The sequence below is a fragment of the Primulina eburnea genome, chromosome 13, assembly GCF_022965805.1.
Source record: "Primulina eburnea isolate SZY01 chromosome 13, ASM2296580v1, whole genome shotgun sequence".
NCBI classification, from domain to species: Eukaryota; Viridiplantae; Streptophyta; class Magnoliopsida; order Lamiales; family Gesneriaceae; genus Primulina; species Primulina eburnea.
Window position 1 is genome coordinate 3,393,514 of NC_133113.1, and position 25,312 is coordinate 3,418,825.

Here is a 25,312-nt window from a genome sequence, read left to right on the forward strand (position 1 = left end):
TAGGAAGTCTCTTATACTTGACTGCTAGCCGCCCTGACTTAATGTTTAGTGTATGTTTATGTGCTAGATACCAATCTAATCCTAAGATCTCTCACTTAAAAGCCGTAAAACGTATCCTACGATACATAGCCGGAACCATTAACTTAGGATTATGGTACACCCACGAAACCAACTCAAATCTAGTAGGGTTCTCAGATGCTGATTGGGCGGGGGATCTAGATGATAGAAAAAGTACTTCTAGGGGGTGCTTCTATCTTGGCAATAATTTGATTTCTTGGCATAGTCGAAAACAGAATTGTGTGTCTTTGTCCACTGTCGAATCCGAATATGTAGCAGTTGGAAATGCTTGTACCCAACTTCTGTGGATGAATCAAATGATAGAAGATTATGGACTTAAAAGTGAACCTTTAATGGTGTACTGTGATAATTCTAGTGCAATCAACATTTCAAAAAATCCAGTACAACACTCTCGAACAAAGCACATTGACATAAGGCATCATTTTATTCGAGACTTAGTAGAAAAAGGATTGATTAGAATTGATTTTGTTGATACAAATAACCAATTGGCTGACATATTCACAAAAGCATTAGACTTTGAGGGATTCTCCAATCTTAGGAAATCTCTCAGCAGGTGTTCTGTCTGATCATTGATAGATGTTGTTCCAGATGTTACAACATCTCGGACAACACCTAACCTGCATGTGCATTTTTAGGACTTAGGCATACCTCATTGCATTCATACTGTGATATGTTGTGTTGAAACTATGTAGCATAAGTTTTCTGATGCACTTAAGATTCCTTGCTCTCTTTTAAATCTTCACACCTATAAATTTGAACTCTGTCACAAAGAACTTGACGATTGGTCACTTGACTCTAACCAATGTGATGTGTCACCTGAAAAAAATTGTAAAGTAAAGAAGTGGGTCTGTGATTAGAAGGAAGATGGAAAAAGTTATCTAAAAGAGCCCAATGAAGGCTGTGCTTTTAGTATGAGAGCTACCCCTTCTAAAATTAACACAAAATTAGGAGAAAATGGAAAAAGCTACCTAGGTGAGTCCAATGAAGACCGTTTTCCTAGTGTGGGAGCTGCCACTCCTATGTTCAGAAAGTTGTAAAGTCACCAAGTGTGAAGATAATCAAATTTGTTTTCAGGAATTGTGCGTGTTGTCAGGAGATGTTGTCAACACTAGTGAACAACACTTCATCTGTAAACATATCTCATATCAGCTCTCATGGCTCTAATTCTGTTACATTCTGTTTTAGGCATAATTAGGTCATGCATAAACATATTTCCGTGAATATTGGCGTGCCACAAAGATATTGATCATTCGACAAAAGAAAATTCGATGAAAATCCAGATTGTGCGAAAATCTCGAATTTACGTGATGCTCGATGTCTAGTGGAGCGAAAATCGATGTGGGTTACTTCTGGTAATTTTGAATCAATTTTGTGCGAAAAATTATCTCTGTAATTAATTGAAGGGGTTAACGGCTAATTTTTGTTGAGCTTCATTTTTATTACCGTTAGACTTACAGGCAGTTACATTGTGCTTAATTGTGATTATTAGCCTCTCCACTTCCTTCACAGTCACTATTCTCGAAACCCTAAGAAATTGCACCAGCACTTTCACATTTTCCTCTGAAATCTTCCTCCTTTCTCTGTCTGACTTGCAATTTACCATCAATGGCAGGCAACGGTTTTGATCCCCTTGACATTCGGAGTGAAATGGGGCACACAGAAAATGTTGCTCCTAGTGAGACAACATCTGCTATGACACCCGCTGTCGAATCGTCCCTCCCATTGACGCTGACGACTGAAGATCCAGTCCCTTTGGAGGTAATTGCACCAGGCGAACCCGGAAATGCCTTCGATGTTGAGAATCCACCAATTATCCAAGTATTCAATCCTCCGCGTCAACCTGTTCGTCGATCCAAAAGACAGGCTGGATATAATCCTGACCTTACACCAGGAAAACGCTTTCGGTACAAAGGGAAATCATCCACTCGCCCATCGTTGATTGACCCTGCAGAGACCTCGGGAGATGACTCTGCTGATGGGGACTACGAATTAGTTGCTCGTAAAAAACCTGCACCACGGGTTACTGTTGTCTCGTCGTCCTCCTCTTCTGGCCAGGATGATGATGATGCTCTCTCTGAGACCTGTCCCCTCTCCAACACTACCCTCTCAGAATCCTTTTGAAGAAAGTGAGGTTGAAATTTCGCTGGCCCAATTTATGGCCAACTTGAAAAATCAGAAGGGTAAGGCTCCATCTACCTCTACCGGTCACCATATCTCTCCAGGTCCAACTGCATCTAGACCATCTACAGATGACTCTGCTAGCGAAGCGGCTTCTGGTGGTGCCAGCCAAGCCAATCACCCTGAACCTATGGATGTCGCCCCAGATGTTGAGGACACTGAGGACGACATTGATCTATCTACATATGACCTGGCCAACAGCTACAACAACATGTTTTACTCTGAGACGGCGTTCTCGAACTGGCCCCTCTATGAACATCGAGAGTTCGTTGCGGAGCGCAATGTGGATTTGGAAGCATTTTTTCGGTACAATTTAATTGAGTTTCTAAAGTCTAGGGGTTTGTTTTCAACATGCTCATCTATTCTCCCTTACTGTCATAAAGCTATCCTCGAATTTTATGGAAATCTTTCTTTAAGTGTTTGCGATCCAAGATCGGAAAAATTTGGACAAGTTTTTGTCCGCAACAGGGTGTACAATTTCACAGCCGATGTAATCAATGCACACTATGGTACACCTGCTGTTGCCGAAAGCTCTCCTCCGGATTTAGGAGAGGTAATTTCTGTCCTCACTGGTGGCATGGTCAGCACGTTCCCTTTCCACCCACACAAGGTCTCAGCTGCTACGCTTACATCACTCTATTCGGTACTGCACAAGATTGCCATCCACAATTGGACTCCGACTACTAATACCACTGTTGTCACCAAAGCTCAGGCCCTCACTCTATTTGCGGTTGGAAGTTCAACCTTAAATTTTGGCCGCCTGGTGTTCAACACAGTTTTGCAGTATGCTAACGGAGGTTTGAAGTCATCCAAGCTCCCATTTCCATCTCTCATTTATGGTATCTTGGAGTCACAGGGGTTTATTAAGGATATCGTAGAACCGTTGTCTTTGGCTACTGACCCTCTCAAGATTGCTTCTTCTCTTCTGCACGACAAGAGGAAGGTTGATCTTCCATGGAATGCCTCTGCCTCAGTACCCCCTGATAGTGGTGCTTCTCAGCCTCCCACCTCTACCACCTCGCCTCCGGCTACTGGTCCCTCTCCACATACCACCTTCTCTCCATCCTCGTCTGGATATGTGAAGATATTAGTCCCTGGTGCCCAGATGTTTCTCGATCATGTCCTGAAGAAGATTGCACAAGCCAAAGCTGATTTGGCGTTCTATGAGGATGTGGCTACTACCATCCAAGCACTGTTGGCAGTTGGAGTCTTTCATGGAAAAAAAGGGGAGATGATGTTGGTCCCTCTGGCACTAAGGATGACAGTGATACAGATGATGAAGATGATACCGAGGAGGATGAATGACTGCTTTTTGATCTTAACTCTTTTGATCTTTTGTTTTTGATTTTAACTGTTCTTATAGTGTTAGTACTAGTGTTTATGCGTGTGTTTATGCTTTTACTATGTTTGTGCGTCTGATGCTCGTGCATTATTGAAATATCAAGATTTTGAGCAGATGTTGCTGTGAATGTTGTCACTAGTATTAACAACACCTCTGCTAACCGTATCTTATTCAGGGGGAGAAAAACGTTCTTAAACTCAGGGGGAGTTAAAGTGAACTAATAATGATAAATGGGTTTGATCTCATTTTGTCCATGAAAGGCAAAAAGGGGGAGATTGAAGGGAAATAATGTTCTCCAAGTTTTCGATTAATATAGTTAATTATTTCCCTAGTATATTTTTCCTTATTGTTTTGATTGAGTAAATATTTGATTTGATTTTGCCTTCCTTAGATAATGAGATATTAAAAGATCTAGTGAATTGATAAGATATGATTTCAATGTTTAAAAAGAGTTTATTCCTAATAAAACTCTTACTTTCCTTGCTTAATAGGTTCCCTTATGAGATAAAGCTCTCATCTATAAAAAGGAAAACCTAGGACGTTGAAGGTGGCCGTTTTCTACTCGAAGTAATACGCACACTCTGCACGCTCTGATGAAGGTGGCCGTTTTCTACTCGAAGTAATACGCACACTCTGCACGCTCTGAATCTGAGAGAAAATCACTGTCAAACGTTGCTGCTTTGAAGACTGCCGATAGCAAGTGTTGCCGTGAATGTTGGGAACATCTCCAGACAACATCTGTGCAGAAGTTGACTGAAGATTGTTTTTCGTGGATTCCCTTTTTGGCTCACGTTTTGCTTTCTTGTTTTAGTTTTTTTATTCTGGTTATTTGTTTTTAGAAAGCATTTGTTTTCTCAACATGTTGAGGAAATTGATTTTTGTGAAAATCACTAGTGATAGGTTTTTGTGTAAACGTTTTGGTTTTCTAGTGATTAATTTTTGCCATAAGGCACCGCACAAGTATTTATACTTGTGCTTATTTAATCTTGTCCATCTATTTATTTAAAGTGAATTTGTGTTATTAATTTTCCGCTGCATGTAGATGTTGTTCGAGATGTTGTAACATCTGGCACAACATTTAATTCTGATAAAACACGAATTTATACATCATATTCTGATATTTTTATTATTTGTTATATCTGTCAGACAAAATAATCCTAACAGGTTGTTTCCAAAAATAAACGTTCAAAAGTCATCGCAAATCAGTCAGATATTAAGTAAACATAAATCGATTTGATGATGGTGTTCTTCTTAAAACAGTCTCTAATTATTTTCAATGACGACTATTTCAACGACGGAACACAAAACCGTCTCTAATTTAAATAGCGGTGATTTAAGCGACAAATGTATTTTTTTTTTGCAGTGTTTAATAAGTTCGATGTTTTGACGAATCACAAGCTTCGACTTAAATAAGCTAAGTTAATATATATATGTATATATTTATTACCAGACTAAAAATTTATCCAAGTAAGCTAATACGTATAAATATTTTACCAGAAAATTTTTAGTTACGCCGCTGCTTTGTTATCTACTACACACCTTGCTTCCATGGGAATAGTAACCCACTCGACCATTTTCCATTAACTTTATTCTAATATGGAGTGTTTATATACTCACACCTTTTCGCGAACTTTACTCTAGCACTAGAGCTTTTGCTTTTCCAGGAAATTCATATAATACTTTACAGATTTTTCTGCTCTCGAAATTACAGGAACTTAGGGGGTTTCATACGAATAATTTTATTTGCAGAAAGTGTTTGGGAAAAGCGAGGATTTACGAGTAAATATCAATGGTGAATCTCGTCTTCGTGCTTGCTTGCGCTTTGGCTTCATCATTTGCTTCTGCAGCTTTGGTTGAACATTCTTTTCATGTAAAGTTTCTTGCTTACTGGGATACATTCTTGTCTTACTTTTGACATATTCTTATTAAATTTGCTGATCATTAGTTTGTTAGTCAAGTTCAGAAATAACTTAATTTGGTCCCAACATAGTGATAATTTATATCCAATTAGATTTGAAAATTTCTGGTTGTTTGGATGGATGATGTTCATTTAAGAAATGATCTGACGTAATATTCGATGCGCGCGTTTGAAATTGTTGAAATTTTTAAGATGAATTTAGATGGACTTACTTGAAATTCAAAAGAGAAAATAAGTAAAAATAGAAGTCCAGTTTATACAATATTACGTGACCTCTATACTACTTAATTTTAAAAATACAGATCATGAATCTTTAAAAAATTTACAAAAGTTATCTCGGTGGTTATAGGTACAAAATTTAACCATCAGTCGACTGTGCAGAAGCCAAACAATTACCGCAGTAAATGGAAGTCTCCCAGGGCCAACTCTTCGGGTGAAAGAGGGTGACACTCTAGTGGTCAAAGTCTTCAATAAGTCACCCTATAATCTCACCATTCATTGGTATGAAATAATCATTAGTAAACCACAAATATTAGAGTCACTATTTTAATATTCAATAAAATCATGTGAGACTGTTGGATCTCCAATCTGACCTGATTTATACATACATATTATATTTTGTGTTAAAAGTATTATTATTTAACTTCAAATATGGACTATTTCGTGAAAATAGATCTGAATAGATTCGTGAGATCGTCTCACTAATCTTTTAACATTTGAACAAAAAAACTTGCACAGTTGTTTTGTTCAAAATCTCATCCACCCTGATTTAATTTGAACTTTTAAAATATTTCAATTTCAAATTATTTAGTATTAATTTGATGTGCAGGCATGGGATTTTCCAATTACTGAGCGGTTGGGCAGACGGAACTGAATATGCAACTCAGTGTCCGATTCGCCCTGGCCACAGTTACACCTACCGGTTCACCATCATCGGTCAAGAAGGTACTCTATGGTGGCACGCGCACACTAAATGGCTTCGAGCCACGGTTCATGGAGCCCTTATCATCAAGCCTAGAACTGGTCGATCGTATCCATTCCCTAAGCCACATAGGGAAGTCCCAATAATTCTAGGTTAGTATATATTTGCCTCATCAATCGACTCCTGTGTTAAAAGAAAAAATGTATTTCAATTTACTTTTATCGGAAAAAAAATTAGTCTTCTAAATATATCAACTCCTTATAATCAAGTAATATATATCATATAATTGTGTACATGATTTTGTTGTCTGATTTTGAAAAGAGTTTATTTTTATAGGGCTGTTAATTTTTGTAACCCTGGTCAAATATTTTTTTTTAAAAAATAGCCTCATGTAGTGTATTTGTTCACTATATGGTGAGGTCATTTTTTTTAAAAAAAATTTGACCAGGTCTATTTCCCCAAATATCCCTATTTTTATATGTAAAGTTAAGGTTAGTGTAATTGAAATTGTAGGAGAGTGGTGGAATGGTAATGTGCTGGACGTGGAAAAGGAAGCGCTAGCCACCGGAGCCGAGCCGAACATGTCCGATGCCTATACGATGAATGGCCGGCCCGGGGATCTGTATCCATGCTCCTCGCGCCGTAAGTGTTACACATCATGAAATTGCTAGCATAATATTTGCATTTTAGTTTTCATATTTTTTACACAAATTTCTTGTGTGCTGTGTTATTGTCGTAATGTTAAATGTAGGCACATTTAAGTTGGAAGTAGAGCAAGGAAAAAGATACCTTCTCCGAATCATCAACGCTGCACTCAACAACATATTGTTCTTCAAGATAGCCCATCATAAGATGGAAGTCGTAGCGATCGACGCGTCCTACACGAACCCTTACGTAACTGATGTGGTCGTGCTAGCACAAGGTCAGACCGCGGACGTCATACTAACCGCAGATCAGACTCCTGGACGATACTATATCGCCGCAAGCCCTTACGAGAGTGCGACAGACATGATGTTCTCGGACACAATTACAACGGGTATCATAGAGTATGAAGGGTCTAAAAAATCCAAACCTCTTATGCCAATTCTTCCTGCGTACAATGACACACCCATAGCCCATAGATTTTTCACCAGCCTAACTGGACTAGTTACAGGGCCCTTTTGGAGCCAAGTCCCCGACAAAATCGACGAACACATGTTCATAACCGTTGGCATGGGTCTAACCCCTTGCGGAGCCCCTGTTAGAGCGTGGTGCCTTGGCCCGTTGGGCCAAAAATCTGCTACAAGCATGAACAATGCATCCTTCCAGCTCCCTACCAAATTATCAATGCTTGAGGCCTTCTACAGAAATGTTAGGGGGATATACACCACAGATTTTCCCGACAATCCGCCAATGCAGTTCGACTACACCAACTCAAATAACAGCCTCAATCAAGCTCTAGTAACGACAACAAAATCCACCAAAGTCAAGAAAGTGAAGTTCAATGCAACAGTAGAGATTGTGCTGCAAGATACTGCCTTGATCGGGACAGAGAATCACCCTATGCACCTCCATGGACTCAACTTCTTCGTGTTGGCTCAAGGATTCGGCAACTTCAACCGAGCAAAAGATAGCGAAAGGTTCAATCTTGTCAACCCGCAAGAGCTCAACACAATAGCGGTTCCAGTTGGAGGGTGGGCTGTGATTAGGTTCCGAGCCAATAATCCAGGAGTTTGGTTGATGCATTGTCATCTGGATGCGCACATGTCGTGGGGCTTAGCCATGGCTTTCGTGGTCGAAAACGGGCTCACTCCTTCGAGTAGGCTGCCTCCACCTCCTCCAGATTTTCCCAAATGTTAATTTTCATTCGAGAATATGGTTTACATTATTGTTGTTGCTATGAGTTGCAATTAAATCATATGAATAATTGAAATATCATTGCTGTTTTTTAATTCGCAAACTTTTTTTTCGGAATCTTCTGTCTCTGTTCATATTTTATACGCGCAAAGCTTAAATACACGAGCAATATGTAACACATTATCTTAAATTAAGAGAGGGAAATGAATTTTTTTAAAAAAATATACAATAAAAAATTTGAATCTTATTTAAGTTGCTGCCATGCAAATTTCAATTAATTACTATGAATAAAAAAAAGTAATTGTACTGGGAAATTGAATTACCTTCTCCAAAAACTCAAATCTAAATTTGCGACTTCCCAGTCGAAATCTGCTTCGAAAATTCAAATTTAGCTGCAATGAAAAGAAATCAAACCTAAATGTAGAACCTGATATTCATAATAAATTTCTACCTTCTAAGTGTCTTTTTTAAGGTCAAATTTCTAATTTGCTTTGAAAGCTTATAAATTACATATTATAATTAATTTGAATAAATAAATATACTAAGTTAGGATCGTAGGAATTTTCTATGCCTCAACATAGATACATCTGTGTATATATATAATAGAAATTTATTAAAATGGTTTCGAACTGTTGAAAAATATATTTAAAATGTGTGTATTGAATATTTGAATGTTGAAAATAAGAGTTGTAAATATTGAAAATTAGTGTGTGATGATGTAGGTAATGATGTATTTTATTTTTGGATTATTTGTAAAGATTTCATATAAATAGATCTCTCATTTGTGAAGAAAATAACAATTGAGTAGAGAGAAAAATATTATAAAGTGTGTAGTTTGGTAAATTTTGAGAGTTTGAGATTTTTACTTTTTACCATAAATTTTTACTTTTTCACAACACGTTATCAGCACGAAGCTCTAAAAGTCCTACATACTTTTCCAAGCTCCAAACAGAATAAAAGGTAACAAAAGTAAATAATATTTATTTTACTGTTATTTATTTATTGTGTATTTATTTAATATACAATATAATGTTATTATTAGAAATAATAAAAATAAATTTTTCATAAACTTGTTATAAATCCTGGGAGGATGTTAAGACGACATCCCACACTTCCGGTAAGGGATACGACAAGTATAAAAGCCTATAAGGTTTTTAAACAAAATAAATTATGACACTCATTATAATATTATGATATGATATACATAAATTTAAACATGTCTAATATTATATATACCATATTATTACTATAAAATTATACAAATACACACCTTTATTTTTTGTACACCAACGGTCATAAATAGTAAAAAAAACGGCTAGTTTTTGCCCTATAAATATGATCTCACAAACACATTCAATCACTCCAACTTTCTCTTCATCTCTAAAAATTATTCATCATCAAATTTTTCGAAGAAAAAAGAAGATGTCTTTCTCAAGGATATTTTTAATTATTTTGGTTATCATACTCACGAGTCTTGTATTTATCGGAGAATATCATCCTCGTTCGTTTTCTTTATTTTTACAAATACTTGTACTTGTTGTTTATCCGTTACTTTGTATTGCAATATTTATTAACTAATAAAATGCATCGTAATTTTTTTTAGTACCACCATGTCAAATTTAACAAAGCTCGAATTTGTTGCGCTCGACATCACGGGAAAGAATTATATGCGATGCTTGAAAAAACATTTTCGGCGATGTATAGAATAATCTCGCAATTAAAATTTTGTGGACATGAGGTCACAGAATCTGAGATGCTTGAAAAAACATTTTCCACGTTTCATGCATCAAATATTACTCTACAACAACAATATAGAGTACGTGGATTCGCGAGATATTCTGAACTCATCGCCTGTCTTCTTGTGGCGGAAAAAAACAACGAGCTATTAATGAGAAATCATCAGTCCCGACCCACTGGATCAACAGCATTTCCAGAAGTAAATGCTGTAAGTAAAAACGAATTTAAACCTGGAAACCAAAATCAATTTCAAAGACAAGGTTTTGGTCGAGGTCGAGGTCGTGGACGTGGACGTAGAATTGGTCGTGGTCGTGGACGCGGCCGTGGTTTTGAAAATAATAGAGATAGTTATTTTTATAACTCATCTCAAAAGAGCGTCCCAAACCATCCACTGAAAAGGCATCATGAGAATACAAGTGTTAATGAGAATCACTCAAAAAGATATGAAAGTTCTTGTTACAGATGTGGTACTCCAGGACATTGGTCCAAAGTTTGTCGAGCCCTTGAGCACCTTTGTAAACTTTATAAAGAATCATTCAAGGGGAAAGAAAAGGAGACAAACTTCACTGAACGCAGTGACCGTTTGAGTGATTCAACTCATTTTGATGATGGTGATTTTATGAATGATTTCTCTGAAAATAATCAATATGTTGGTGGGATAGAAATGAATAATATTGATGCTGCAGATTTTCTCAACGATTTCTCTGAAAATGAACAATATAATGGTAGGATATAAATGTAAAATAATTTATTTTTCATGTATTCATAGAATAATGTTTTATTGTATAATTATAATATGTGTTATATTTAAATATATATTGCCAGTAATTTATTTCATTGCATATTTTTTTGAAGTCCAAATATGGAAAATGCTATGAGCAAAGCTGAAGTTTGCATACCCGATAGTGGTACAACGCACACTATCCTCCGAGATAAAAGATATTTCTTGGAACTAAAACCAACAAAAACAACGGTGAATACAATATCAGGTCCTGTAGACTTGATTAAAGGATGTGGTAAAGCACAATTTTTGTTACCTAATGGTACAAAATTTTTGATCAATGATACTTTATATTCACCAAAATCGAAAAGAAATTTGTTGTGTTTTAATGATATATATTCTCATGGGATTGATACTCAAACAATGAATGAAGGGAATGAGAAATATATGTGTCTTATCACATATAAATCAGGAAAGAAATATGTGATTGAAAAACTACCAATGCTCCCTACTGGATTGCATTATACACATATAAGTCCCATTGAATCAAACATGGTAGTTGATAATTCTTCAATATTAACAAATTGGCATGACCGATTGGGACATTCTGGTTCAACAATGATGCGAAGAATCATAGAAAATATACATGGTCATCCACTGAAAGACCAGAAGATCTTTCAGAATAATAAGTTTCAATGTAAAACATGTTCTCTTGGAAAACTTATTATAAGATCATCACCAGTCAAAATCCAAACTGAATCACCAATGTTTCTTGAACGTATTCAAGGTGATATTTGTGGACCAATCCATCCACCATGTGGACCATTCAGATACTTTATGGTATTGATTGATGCCTCCATCAGATGGTCACATGTATGTTTATTGTCAACTCGAAATGTTGCATTTGCAAGATTACTTGCTCAAATAATAAAATTGAGGAATCAATTTCCCGATTATACAATCAAGAAAATTAGACTTGATAATGCTGATGAATTTACTTCCAAGACTTTCAATGATTATTGTATGTCTATGGGAATCATTGTTGAGCATCCTGTTGCTCATGTACATACACAGAATGGATTGGCTGAATCATTGATTAAACGTCTGCAAATGATTGCTAGACCAATCATTATGAAAACAAAGCTCCCTATTTCTATATGGGGACATGCAATTTTACATGCTGCTTCATTAATTCGCATCAGACCAAGTGCTTATCATAAATACTCCCCATTACAGCTTGCATTTGGTAAAGAACCAGACATTTCTCATCTGAGAATTTTTGGATGTATGGTGTATGTGCCTATTGCACCATCACAACGAAATAAAATGGGACCTCAAAGAAAGGTTGGAATTTATATCGGTTATGATAGTCCATCAATCATTCGATATCTTGAACCTCAGACAGACGACGTGTCGACAGCACGTTTTGCTGATTGTCATTTTAATGAGGAAATCTTCCCAATGTTAGGGGGAGAACAGAAACATACCGAAAAGGAAATTACATGGTATGTATCATCATTGTTACATCTGGATCTAAGAACAAAACAATGTGAAAAAGATGTACAACAAATTGTACACTTGCAAAGAATAGCAAATCAAATACCAAATGTATTTGCAGACATAAAAGGGGTAACTAAATCATATATACATGCTGCAAATGCCCCTGCTCGAATTGAAATTCCAAATAAACAAATGGAAGATACTCATGATGTCATTAAACGCTTGAAGCGTGGAAGGCCAGTCGGTTCCAAGGATAAAAATCCTGAAAAAAGAAAATTCATAAAGAAACACGATGATCACAAAATAAAGAATGATGTTTCTGAAGAAACACATGATGATCACAAAATAGAGAATGGTGTTCCTGAAGAAACACATGATGATGAAAATGTTCTGTCAGAACCACAAACTGACGAGAATCATGAAATCTCTATCAATTACATTAATACTGGAAAAATATGGAACCGAAAAGATATAAATGAAATTGATGATATATTTTCTTATAATGTGGCAATCGACATCATAAATGATAACGAAGATCATGAACCAAAATCTTTTGGTGAATGCAAAAATCGGCAGGATTGGATAAAATGGAAAAATGCCATCCAGGTTGAATTAGATTCGCTTAATAAACGTAATGTTTTTGGACCTATAGTCCTTACACCTTAAGGTGTAAAACCTGTTGGATACAAATGGGTTTTTATTCGAAAGCGAAATGAGAAAAATGAAATAGTAAGATATAAAGCTCGACTTGTTGCACAAGGTTTTTCTCAAAGGCCTGTAATTGATTATGAAGAAACGTATTCTCCTGTGATGGATGCAATTACGTTTCGGTATTTGATTAGCTTGGCAGTATCAGAAAATTTAGAAATGCGTCTTATGGATGTTGTTACAGCTTACTTATATGGATCACTTGATAGTAATATATATATGAAAATTCCTGAATGATTTAAGATGCCTGAAGCACAAAGTTCAAAACCCAGGGAATGTTATTCTGTGAAATTACAAAGATCATTATATGGGTTAAAGCAATCAGGTCGAATGTGGTATAATCGACTAAGTGATCACTTGATGAAAAAGAGATATGTAAATAATTCAATATGCCCTTGTGTTTTCATTAAGAAAACAACATCCGGATGCGTAATTATTGTTGTATATGTTGATGATTAAACATCATTGGAACGAATAAAGAAATTCAAGAAGTTGTGTCATACTTGAAGGAAGAATTTGAAATGAAGGATCTTGGAAAAACCAAGTATTGTCTGTGTTTACAAATTGAACAAAAAGAATGTGGAATGTTTGTTCACCAGACAAATTATACAGAAAAGATCATTAAACGTTTTAATATGGATAAAGCAAATCCTTTAAGTACTCCAATGGTTGTTAGATCATTAAACATAGAAAAGGATCCATTCCGTCCATGTGAAGATGATGAAGATATTCTTGGTCCAGAAGTACCATATCTAAGTGCCATTGGTGCCCTTATGTACCTTACAAATTGTACAAGGCCTGATATATCTTTTGCCGTGAATCTGTTGGCAAGATTTAGCACATATCCAACAAAGAGACACTGGAACGGAATTAAACATATATTCCGTTATCTACGAGGAACGACAGACTTGGGACTTTTGTATTCAAAATATGCTAATCCAAGTATAATTGGTTATGCTGATGCTGGATACTTATCTGATCCACACAAGGCACGTTCCCAAACTGGATATGTATTTACTCGTGGAGGCACTGCAATATCGTGGCGTTCACAGAAACAAACGCTCGTAACAACTTCATATAATCATGCCGAGATTATTGCACTACATGAAGCAAGTCGTGAATGTGTGTGGTTAAAATCAATGACCCAACATATCCAAATTTCATGCGGATTATCATTCGATGAGAAGCCTGTGATACTATATGAAGATAATGCTGCATGTGTTGCTCAAATGAAAGAAGGATACATAAAAAGCGACAGAACTAAATATATTCCTCCTAAGTTCTTCGCATTCACCAAGGAGCTAGAGAAGAATAAATGTATTTATGTTCGTCACATTCAATCAAGTGAAAACTCATCAGATCTCTTCACAAAGGCACTACCTACGACAATATTCAGAAAGCACATATATAATGTTGGAATGCGCAATCTACGAAATTTGTGAAGAATTGTTCATGTCAACATCAGGGAAAGTTTACGTGACTGCACTCTTTTTCCCTTACTATGGTTTTTATCCCAATGGGTTTTTCCTAGTAAGGTTTTTAATGAGGCAGTATAAAAACACGTAATGAAGACAATCATTATGATCATCATCACAAGGGGGAGTGTTGAAAAATATATTTAAAATGTGTGTATTGAATATTTGAATGTTGAAAATAAGAGTTGTAAATATTGAAAGTTAGTGTGTGATGATGTATGTAATGATGTATTTTATTTTTGGATTATTTGTAAAGATTTCCTATAAATAGATCTCTCATTTGTGAAGAAAATCACAATTGAGTAGAGAGAAAAATATTATAAACTGTGTAGTTTGGTAAATTTTGAGAGTTTGAGATTTTACTTTTTACCATAAATTTTTACTTTTTCACAACACGAACATATTTATTTTGATTCTTTAATAATTGAAAAGAGCTTATTTTTTGATTGGTCGCCAGCTCTCGAATGAAATTAATGATGTTGCACACATCTATAATTGGTTCTATCATGGGAAGTTCTAAGGCCATCTCCAACCCATAAATCTATTTTGGTGCAGTTTCTGAACCAAAATAGTGCAGTTTCTGCACCAAATGTAACATTCATGTCCAACTCATTTACTTCAAATCTTACACTAAAAAGTATATTCCTAAAATATTCTTTTTGTTTACTATTTATTTATAAATTTAACAATATAATTATAATTAATGTTAACATTAGCATTAGCATTATAATTATAATTTTATTTTTATCAATAGTTAAATTTATTTATTTGATTTTTATATATATTAACTCTAATATTTATAATATGAATTAATACAAATGCTTCATTATTAAAATTGATATAATTTTAATACAGATAATTTATTTTTAAACCTTAATTTGGGAAATATTTTGGTGATTTTGGAGGATCGGGATCTAATTTAGGAGATTATTGATCATCTACCTTGTTTGTCATTTTTATGTTTTTATTCGCATTGTTATCTTTGTAATTTTCAATTATGTATTAGCTTCGAATTTGTATTCCAATTATGTATTATCTTTGTATTTTGTATTTCAATTGGGTATTGTAATTTTAATTTCAAAATTTTGCTGTTGTTTTTTCTAATATTTTATCAATTATATATTTACGAGAGTTCAAAATGTCAAAAATAAAATAAAAAACTAGAAATATTTTTATAAATTTTCTAATATAATTATAATTAATTTTTTTGTATTTTAATTTTTATTATGAATTATTTTTTGTATCAACACGATTTAATTTTACTAATCAATTATATAATATTATTATTAAAAATATTTAATATATATTTATATAAATTAAAATACTTTAAAAAAATAATTAAAAAAAGCCCAAACCCAGCGCCACAATGGCGCAGGGTTTCTCCTCTGCGCCAAAGCAGGAAACCCTGATAGCGCAGGGTTGGAGATGCTCTAAGCCACAAGGCTTGCCGTGCTGCTTTAAACTCTGCTTCACACGGTGATAGAGCAACTATTTCTCGTTTCTTTCAACTCCAAGTCCTATATGTCTCCATATCCAAGGCTGAAGACACTTGAAGTGTTATTTTGATCACCAAACCAGTGTTTTCAAAACCGGATCGGTCAGTTCTAGGAGGTGATTGGAAGAAAACTATTTTCTTGATTGCCATTAATTTCAGTGAATTTAGTGTTGGAAATTTAATCAAATTTAGAGTTTGAATAAAAATTATATCTCATGAATGTGAGAGTGTTTTTTGGCTCTCCACATTCTTGAGTTAGTTGAAGAGTTTTGGCTCTTTATATTCTTGAGTTAATGGGAAGATTAATTGAGTTAATTAATCTTGCATGACTCTTGGTGTGCATTTTGGAACTTATAAATAGTGAGTTCATTTTTTCTCATTTCAAATATATGAAAATCTTATTTCTTTCAAGTATTCTCTTACATTTTATATTGTTATCTTTTCATCTGGCCTCCGTTAAAATCTCGGTGATAAAGTAAGGTACGTTTTCAGTTCGCCGTAGTAGTGTCTCGTACTAATTCACTGCTGGTTGTTCCATTGTATCCTGAAAAACAAACGTCTAAGACGATCCTCGAAGCACATACAAGAGTAAAAAATCTGTTTTTAAGGACACTGTATTTCGTACAGACCTCCATTTGCTTTATTTTAAGCCTTTCTCTACTGTTTTTTTCACTATACTTTTCGCTGGTTTTTTTGACAAAATATTTTTGTACTATACCATTCGATATATCTTGCAACATTTAGAGATACCAAATATTTCAAGTTAAGCAATCTAAAAAGTATATTTCAATATAAATTAAAGATAAATGATTATACACATGTAAGTAAGAGAGTATTTATTAGTCTGTACTTTCGATAATTGTGATGTCTCATCTCAGAATAGACAAGTGCTTGTTTTCATCAATGATCATAAGGCAGTTCCATCTTATTTGCAATTTTATTTGCAAGCACAAAGAAATATTTGATTTAGGATTTTTTTTTTATTGAGAAACTTAAGACTTTGTTACGACATTGATGTCGTGGGGTGAAAACCGTAATTATTATCATGATACTTTGGAAAACCTTTGTTATGGGAATTATAGACCCTTTATTGGGCGGGTGAATCAATGTTTCTACTTTATGACTAAGAGGACTAATTCTAAAGGACTGATATCAGTAACCATTGAGAAATTTGAGGATTTTCGGCACTTAAATTTTATTTAATTTTTATTTCGTTTCAAAATTATTATGCAAGAAAGAAGATCAATTATATGTTTCATGAGTTATGATATCTTTATGTTTTCAAAAATTATACACGTGATATATGTTATATCATGTTCTACTGGCCCCGATTTGTTGAGTGTTTTTCAAGCACGTTACTTCTTACCTCTATATCTTCTTAGATAAGAGCGAAAAGGAAATCAAAGAGGATGAAGAAACAAAAATTTTGCGACTGATAGGAGTTGATCGAATTTTTGTAGTTTCAAGAAGTTTAGTTTTTATTTTAATTAGCTTATTTTGATTTAATATTTTGAGTCCGCTGCATTGTATTCACTTTTGAGTTATAAAAACTTGTATTAAATAATAAAATAGACAGTTTTTGAAATTTTATGTACCTCACCTCGGAGGTTTAAACATTTTTCGAAATTTTTATAATCATGACTTTTTGAGGATGTTTCTGATGTTACGTCCTTAGTTTGGGCATGAAAACTTACAAAAAAAAAAAAAAAAAAACAACGATGAAACGATATTTTTTTTGAGTAAGATGAAACGACATATAAACTTTAACAAAATGAAAAGTATTCGTCCAATGGTGTTCGCGGGCGGAGCCATGTGTTGCTTCGCCCCGGCAGGGTCGTCTTCAGAAATTTGGAGGCCCTAGGCTATTTTTTTAGGTGAATGTTTTATATAATTTTTTTTAAAATTAAATATACAAATATCACATAAAAACTGATAATTAAAAGCCCAAAACTAAAGCCCTAATTATATTAGAGGACCTAACAAAAAGAGAGGCCCTAGGCGGCTGCCTAGGGCGCCTACCCCTAGAGCCGGGTCTGCGCCCCGGGTGGCTCGTTTTTTTTCTCTATTTTTTGTACATAAAATTTTGTCTGATTTTCAGTAGCTCGAGGATTACATTTACCAATACTAGTGTTGGGATGCAACCAAAGTCCCACATTGGAATATCTAAAGAAAGATCATGGGTTAATAAAGATGGAATGATATCTCTATTGGTATGAGGCCTTTGGGTGGTTCCAAAAGCAAAACCATGAGGGTTAAAACCCAAAGTGGACAATATCATACCAGTGTGGAGATATCCGGATTCCATTGGTCTTAACAAGTGGTATCAGAGCCATGGTCTAGATTGAGCCATGTGGGTGGAATCCTTGATACCTAAACGAAGGAGGTGAGAGCTCCCGGTAAAAATCCTTGATTAAACTCTCGAGGTGGTTAATGCTCCCAGTATTCATGTAAGGCGTGCGCTCCAACGCAGTGAAGTGGAGTAACCTCGATTGGAGGACGAATAAGGCTTGAGGGGAGGCTCGGACTATGAGAATAATAGGGAACTTCGGGGAGGGAGGAGTTTGGGAGGCAACCAAAGGCCCACATTGGAATATCTAAAAGAAAGATCAGGGGTTAATAAAGAATGGAATGATATCTCTATTGGGATGAGGCCTTTTGGGTAGTTACAAAAGCAAAACCATGAGAGTTAAAACCCAAAGTGGACAATATCATACCAGTGTGGAGATATCCGATTCAAGTGGTCTTAACAACTAGCTTACTAGCTCAACCTGACATAGAAAATTCTAGCCTTAGTAAAAATAAAGACCTTGGTCCGCCACTGATGGTCTTGACTCCAAGTTAGGTCGTTCATATATATATTTTGTTATATACACTCATATCTTGCAATGGCACACCTTTGACATTTTCTCCACGAACGTTACTAGTCTAATATGGCGTGTATATTATATATATATATATATATATATATATATATATATATATATATATATATATATATATATATATATATATAGACACACACACACACGTTCTGCAAGAAATAGAAAAGTCCCTAAAATCAAAATTCCTCCGACACTGCTTCGTATGTTTCTCTTATTCAGATTATTCTTTTACTGCAACCGCAGGAACTTATGTATGAACTTTATTAGCAGAAAATTTCGTGGGAAGTCGAGGATTTACAAGTAAATATCAATGATGAATCTTGTCTTCGTGCTTGCTTGCGCTTTGGCTTCACTGGCTTCGTCCTCTTCATTTTCTTCAGCAGCTTTGGTTGAGCATTCTTTTCACGTAAGGTTTCTTCCATACTTTGAGCATTAAACTTTTTTTAAGAAGAATAATATCGATTTGCTGCTCATTAACATGTTTCTTAAGCTCAGATAATTTAATTTGAATAGTTAATGTATGATTAAACGTTAGTCGTTTTACTAAAAATTATAGATGTTTGTAATTATAAACAGAATTTTTTTAAAATATATGAAAACTCAATCATCATGTGTAAAACGCTTTTCTAACCGAAGAAATTATTGCACCTCGACTATCTCACTTCCGATAGTTGTGCTCTTTGAAAATAGTATGAACTGAACACGTATGTCAGCTTTCAGTTTGAATGATCGTCGATTTACTAAAATTTATTGATATCGGTACTGATAACAACAATACAACAACTCAAATATAATCCAAAAGTTAACTATCCGAACCAAGTGTGATGGTTTAAATCTTATATTTTGAAATTATTACGACATTTGGATATAATTATTTTGAAATTTCTACAGTATATGTAATGGAATTCTAAACTAAGACTTTAAATTATTAGTATATTTATTTTGACCATTTGGAATAAGACTGCAGCTTAGTTTGACTTGACTGACTAAAAATACAAATTAGTTTTAATAAATTTTGATGTTAATTTTAATTTACTAAGTTTATTTCTTTAATTATAGGTACAAAATTTAACCATCAATCGACTGTGCAAAAGTCAAGTAATTACTGCGGTAAATGGCAGTCTTCCAGGGCCAACTCTTCACGTAAAAGAGGGTGACAGTCTAGTGGTCCACGTCTTCAATAAATCACCTTATAATCTTACCATTCATTGGTACGTTAGGAAATTAAATAATTATTATAAATATTTTTTTTTGAAGAATTTTTTTTTGTTTTCAAATATGTATTAAAAAAGAATCGTTTTTAAAAAATATTTGATCAAAATTATTTTGCTGACTATCGGAAAAGATTTTTAAATTTTAATCATTTTTAATATACTGACTTTTAATTTATGATTATTTTTGTCCAATTATAAACATATATCTTATAAATCTAACAATTTTCAATACGTCCAAATTTATAGAGAATTTGCGACGGTTGTTTAGAGAAACTGTCGTTATTAGCGACGGTTTCTCTTAAATCGGCGACGGGCTTTTTGTTAACAAAAACGTTTGATTTTATATGACGATTTTTATCATCTAAAAACTTGCTAACGATAGTGATAATCAACAATTTTTCGTCCTCAAATTTTATTCCTCAGGTCAGAGAAGAACAAAGTATATATATGTGTGTGTGTGTCTATATATATATATATATATATATATATATATATATATATATAATATTGGCGTAGGCATTAAAATGCGCACCCCAAAAAGCTTGAACTATACGGTTAACCATTCGAAAGCCCGACAGCGATAGCATGAAACAATTTAAATGTAGTTTCCTTAAAATGTCAGGTCAACAAATTTGAACTAATTGGCATTCGATTATTGGTCATTTACTCTAACGACCACATATTTAATTTCTTTTTCAACATTCCATATTTGAATTAATACAATTGATGTTACGATAAAATATTTTATTTTTTTAATTTTTTATAGGAGTTGAATTATATTTGGTGAATACAAGAAAGACTATTACTAATTGGTATCTATATGATGTGCAGGCATGGGGTTTTCCAGCTACTGACCGGTTGGTATGATGGACCTGAATATACAACCCAGTGCCCGATTCGGCCCGGCCGTAGTTTCACCTACCGCTTCACCATCACCGGTCAAGAGGGTACTCTATGGTGGCACGCACACATTAAATGGCTTCGAGCCACGGTTCATGGTGCCTTGATCGTCAAACCAAGAGCCGGTCGATCATATCCATTCCCTAAGCCACATAGGGAAGTCCCAATTATTCTTGGTAAGTGTTGAGTTGTGGTATGTACCGACGGAGTTGTATCCTCAGCTGTAGCTGAAAACACAGCACCGGTGCTGTGCTCTTTTTACACGAGATGATCAACTGATTATCTCGTTTCGTCTGACAATTTTTTTAAATTTATCCGACGTTGTATGAGGTCAATCAGATGATCAACTGATAATCTCGTATAAAAAGTACACAACATCAGGTGTTGTGTTTCAACTGCATCATAGAATCCAAATCCATGCACCGACTCCAATATCTATGCTATATATTAAATCAAAATCTCTAGTTGTGGAATGCAACTGACTGAATATATCTGTCTTGTTTGCCTAAGTTCAGGTTGTTTATATATGTTTTTTTCTGAGTTAAAGGCGAATATTTACTTGAAAGTACTGATTGTAGGAGAGTTGTGGAACGAAAATGTGCTAGACGTGGAAGATGAAGCATTAGCCACCGGGGGTGGGCCGAAGATATCCGATGCATATATGATAAATGGCCGACCCGGTGATCGTTACCCGTGCTCCGCGGATAGTAAGTGTTACACATGAAATTGCTAGCTGTAGTATTTGCGTTTAATTTTAGTATTTCTGGTATAAATATAGTTTCTTGCTTACGTTGTGATTATATATTACTGTAATGTTAAATTTTGTAGACACATTGAAGTTAAAGGTGGAGAAAGGGAAAACATATCTTCTACGAATCATCAATGCCGCACTTAATAGCATAATGTTCTTCAAGATAGCCAATCATAAGATGAAGGTCGTGGCCGTTGATGCGTCGTACACGAACCCCTACGTAACTGATGTGGTCGTGCTAGCACAAGGTCAGACCGCGGACGTACTACTAATCGCAGATCAGACTCCCGGGCGATACTATATGGCCGCAAGTCCTTACGTGAGTGCGGCCGGCGTGAAGTTTTCCAACACGTTCACAACAGGTATCATTGAGTACGAAAGGTCCAAACAATCTAAGCCTATCATGCCAATTCTTCCTGTGTACAATGATACACCCACAGCACATAGGTTTTTCACCAACTTAACTGGGCTTGTCACGGGACCCTTTTGGAGCGGGGTCCCCGACAAGATCGACGAACGGATGTTCGTAACGGTTGGATTGGGCCTGGTCCCTTGCGATGCCCATGGTGGTTCGTCGTGCTTGGGCCCGCTGGGCCAAAGAGTTGCTTCAAGCATGAACAACGTATCCCTCCAATTCCCTACCAAATTGTCATTGCTCGAGGCCTTCTACAGAAATGTTGGGGGGATATACACCACAGATTTTCCCGACAATCCTCCGTCACGATTCGACTACACCAACCCGAATAACAGGCTCAATCAAGCGCTCATAATGACCTCAAAATCCACCAAAGTCAAGAAAGTGAAGTTCAATGCAACAGTAGAGATTGTGCTGCAAAATACTGCTCTGATCGGGACAGAGAATCACCCCATGCACCTCCATGGGCTCAGCTTCTTTGTGTTGGCTCAAGGATTTGGCAACTTCGACCATGCTAGAGATAGCAAAAAGTTCAATCTTGTCAATCCCCAAGAGATTAACAATGTACCGGTTCCGGTTGGAGGGTGGTCAGTGATTAGGTTCCGAGCCAATAATCCAGGAGTTTGGTTGATGCATTGTCATCTGGATTTGCACGTGTCGTGGGGTATGGCCATGGTTTTCGTGGTCGAAAACGGGCCGACGCCTTCGAGTAGGCTGCCTCCGCCCCCTCCTGATTTCCCCAAATGCTAATTTTCATTCGAGAATATGATTCACATTGTTGCTGTTGTTACGATTATATTGTAACAAAGCCATGTATCCAAATTGGGACCGGTATACGCCAAGTGTGAGTGACAATACAGATATAGTCGTGATGTTTGAAATATATTTTATAATTTGTGAGAGCAAAATTTTGTAATTTTTTTTTTGTTTATTTGAACCGGATCTATAAACATATCCAAGCCGCGGTTTGGTTTCAGCGACGCGTCAAATTTTGAAAATATAAGATACGGTATATGCTAGGTGTGAGTGACAACACAGATATAATCGTATTGTATCGCATTGTATCTCATTATGTTTTCCTAATTGATTCTTGGAATTAGCTCTAAGATTATTCATCAATGAGTCTAGGTAGACTACTCTTGAATTATACTTACTGTGCGAGACTTAATCAAATTATTAATATGATTTTATGTAGTCTATTATTTACCATTATTCTGATTATTGCTCCAAAAGGTGAAATCGCTCACCTTAGGCGCCCATCACCCCCGGCTCGACAGACCATTATTCTGATTATTGATTCTACATAAGCAAGAAAAAAATTATAAGAAACAAAACTGAAGATAGGTTTGGACATGGTTTTAACTTACGAAGTTTGCTTCAAGTTTGAAAAAAGTAGAATCGGAACCAACTGCTTGATATGTCTATAATTGTATTTCTAGTCGTTATGTTGGCTTTATGTTTTAATGCAATTTTAGATAATGAGATTTGTAGTGCTAGTTTCTCAAAATAGTAAACATATTGTTTTTGAAGGATGAATCAATCTCTAACCGCTATATTTAAGTGTACACTAGGTAAATCTTCAAGCTAACACAATACCTTGCAAACCACGTTAGCTAGATAAACCGTACGGTGCAAATCCTATATGACATACTCACTCGAGAGAATGTTGATGGTGTTCAACATTAGTAAGCCCTAGTCTATTTACACCAACTTGGACATTAGATGGCTGGTTAAAAGTCTTGAGTTCATCTCTAAAAGAATTTTGTTTAAGTGTTGTCAAATATAAGTGTTGAGTTCATCTCTGAAAGAATTTTGTTCAAGTGTTATCAAATATTTCCATAAAGGATTGCGTGTATCCAATATAAGTGTTGTCTCGGATATTGTAACACATCGTGATAACATGCAGTGACATAATGTAACACACAAATAAATAACTTAATTAAAAATAAAACAAAGATAATTATGCACAAGTGTGTTGTGCGATGCCTCATAAAAAAATAATCATTAGAAAAGAATCGGGTTTAATTAATAATATTACATGATATCATAGAACAATTTCTCTTAAAGTTAAACTAAATATACATTAAAAAAAAAACCATATAATTGTACTTAGACCAAATTTTAATTAATTAGAAGACCGAAACCTAATTAATTCAACTTACAATAATTTTTTTCCCTGAAATTTTCCTTATTTTGGGTAGTAATATCGCTGAGGGTGAAATCACTGTTCTCCAAACCGGACCGGACCGGCCGGTCGGACCGGTTCAACCGCGAACCGACTTCCAGACCGGTCCGGATATAAGTAAAAATCCGGAAACCCGGTTTAACCGGAAAAAACCGGTTAAAACCCGGTTAAACCGGAAAAACCGGTTAGGTGTAATTTGGATTTTTGAATTTGAAAAGTGATGTTTATTTGGATATTTGTTGTAATTTTCATCTTAAAAATTAAGTAAAAACTATAAAAACATAAATAATCAATATTTTACTATTTTATTTATTATATAAAATAAATAAAATATTAATTTTATTGATCCGGTTCGACCGTTCGGTTGAACCGGTTGAACCATTTTTTAAGGCTTGACCGGTTCGATTAACGGTCCGGTTATAAAAACACCGGATGAAATATTAGATATCAATATTGATTTGGTGGCAAATATTGGGTACAACCGTGTACCTTCCTGTTAAAAATGCTGGGATCATTATGATAAAAGAAATATGGAGCCAATATAATTTGAAATAAAAAATATTTTTAATTACTTAATATATATTTTAACACTCAAATACTCTTGAAATTTATCCATAATTTTTCTCTTTCTCATATTTTCTTCTGTCTACACAAATGTTTTTTCCGAAACTATGTATATATAAATATTACAATACCTATTATCAAAGCAAAGTCATACAAGGAACTAATCATTACCTATACTACTTGTACTAGCTAGCCAACAACTTGAATCTTGGATTTTTGCATGTGATTTTGGCTCTCGGCTCTTTCATTTTGTGAAGAAATATCAAACCTCACATGTTTCCTGCAGCAAATAATGTTTAGACGAATTTCGGAATATGATTTGAGATTTGTCTTTGAATGCTTGTCATCTTTGGACACCGACTTAATCAATCATCTCTACTGCCGTCCAATGTCAATGATGAGATTAACATATGAATAAGTTTTTTCCCCATTTAAAGTTATTTTAAAATATCATAACTCACTCGGGTAATGTAGAATAATTAGGGCTGAGA

General features: G+C 35.0%; 2 protein-coding genes across 2 annotated transcripts; both read left to right on the forward strand.

The window, feature by feature from the left end:
- The first annotated feature begins 5,186 nt into the window (after positions 1 to 5,186).
- On the forward strand, positions 5,187 to 8,367 carry LOC140809944 (laccase-7-like). The gene is made up of 5 exons (XM_073167727.1): positions 5,187 to 5,468; positions 5,866 to 6,017; positions 6,346 to 6,590; positions 6,952 to 7,080; positions 7,190 to 8,367. The coding sequence occupies exons 1-5, from the start codon at positions 5,388 to 5,390 to the stop codon at positions 8,275 to 8,277; spliced, it is 1,695 nt and encodes a 564-aa protein (XP_073023828.1). The 5' UTR covers positions 5,187 to 5,387; the 3' UTR covers positions 8,278 to 8,367.
- A 10,609-nt stretch (positions 8,368 to 18,976) lies between these two features.
- LOC140809400 (laccase-7-like) lies at positions 18,977 to 23,097 on the forward strand. The gene is made up of 5 exons (XM_073167011.1): positions 18,977 to 19,198; positions 19,852 to 20,003; positions 20,838 to 21,082; positions 21,485 to 21,613; positions 21,735 to 23,097. Exons 1-5 carry the CDS (start codon positions 19,103 to 19,105, stop codon positions 22,820 to 22,822), a joined length of 1,710 nt encoding a protein of 569 aa, XP_073023112.1. The 5' UTR covers positions 18,977 to 19,102; the 3' UTR covers positions 22,823 to 23,097.
- Positions 23,098 to 25,312: the final 2,215 nt, after the last annotated feature.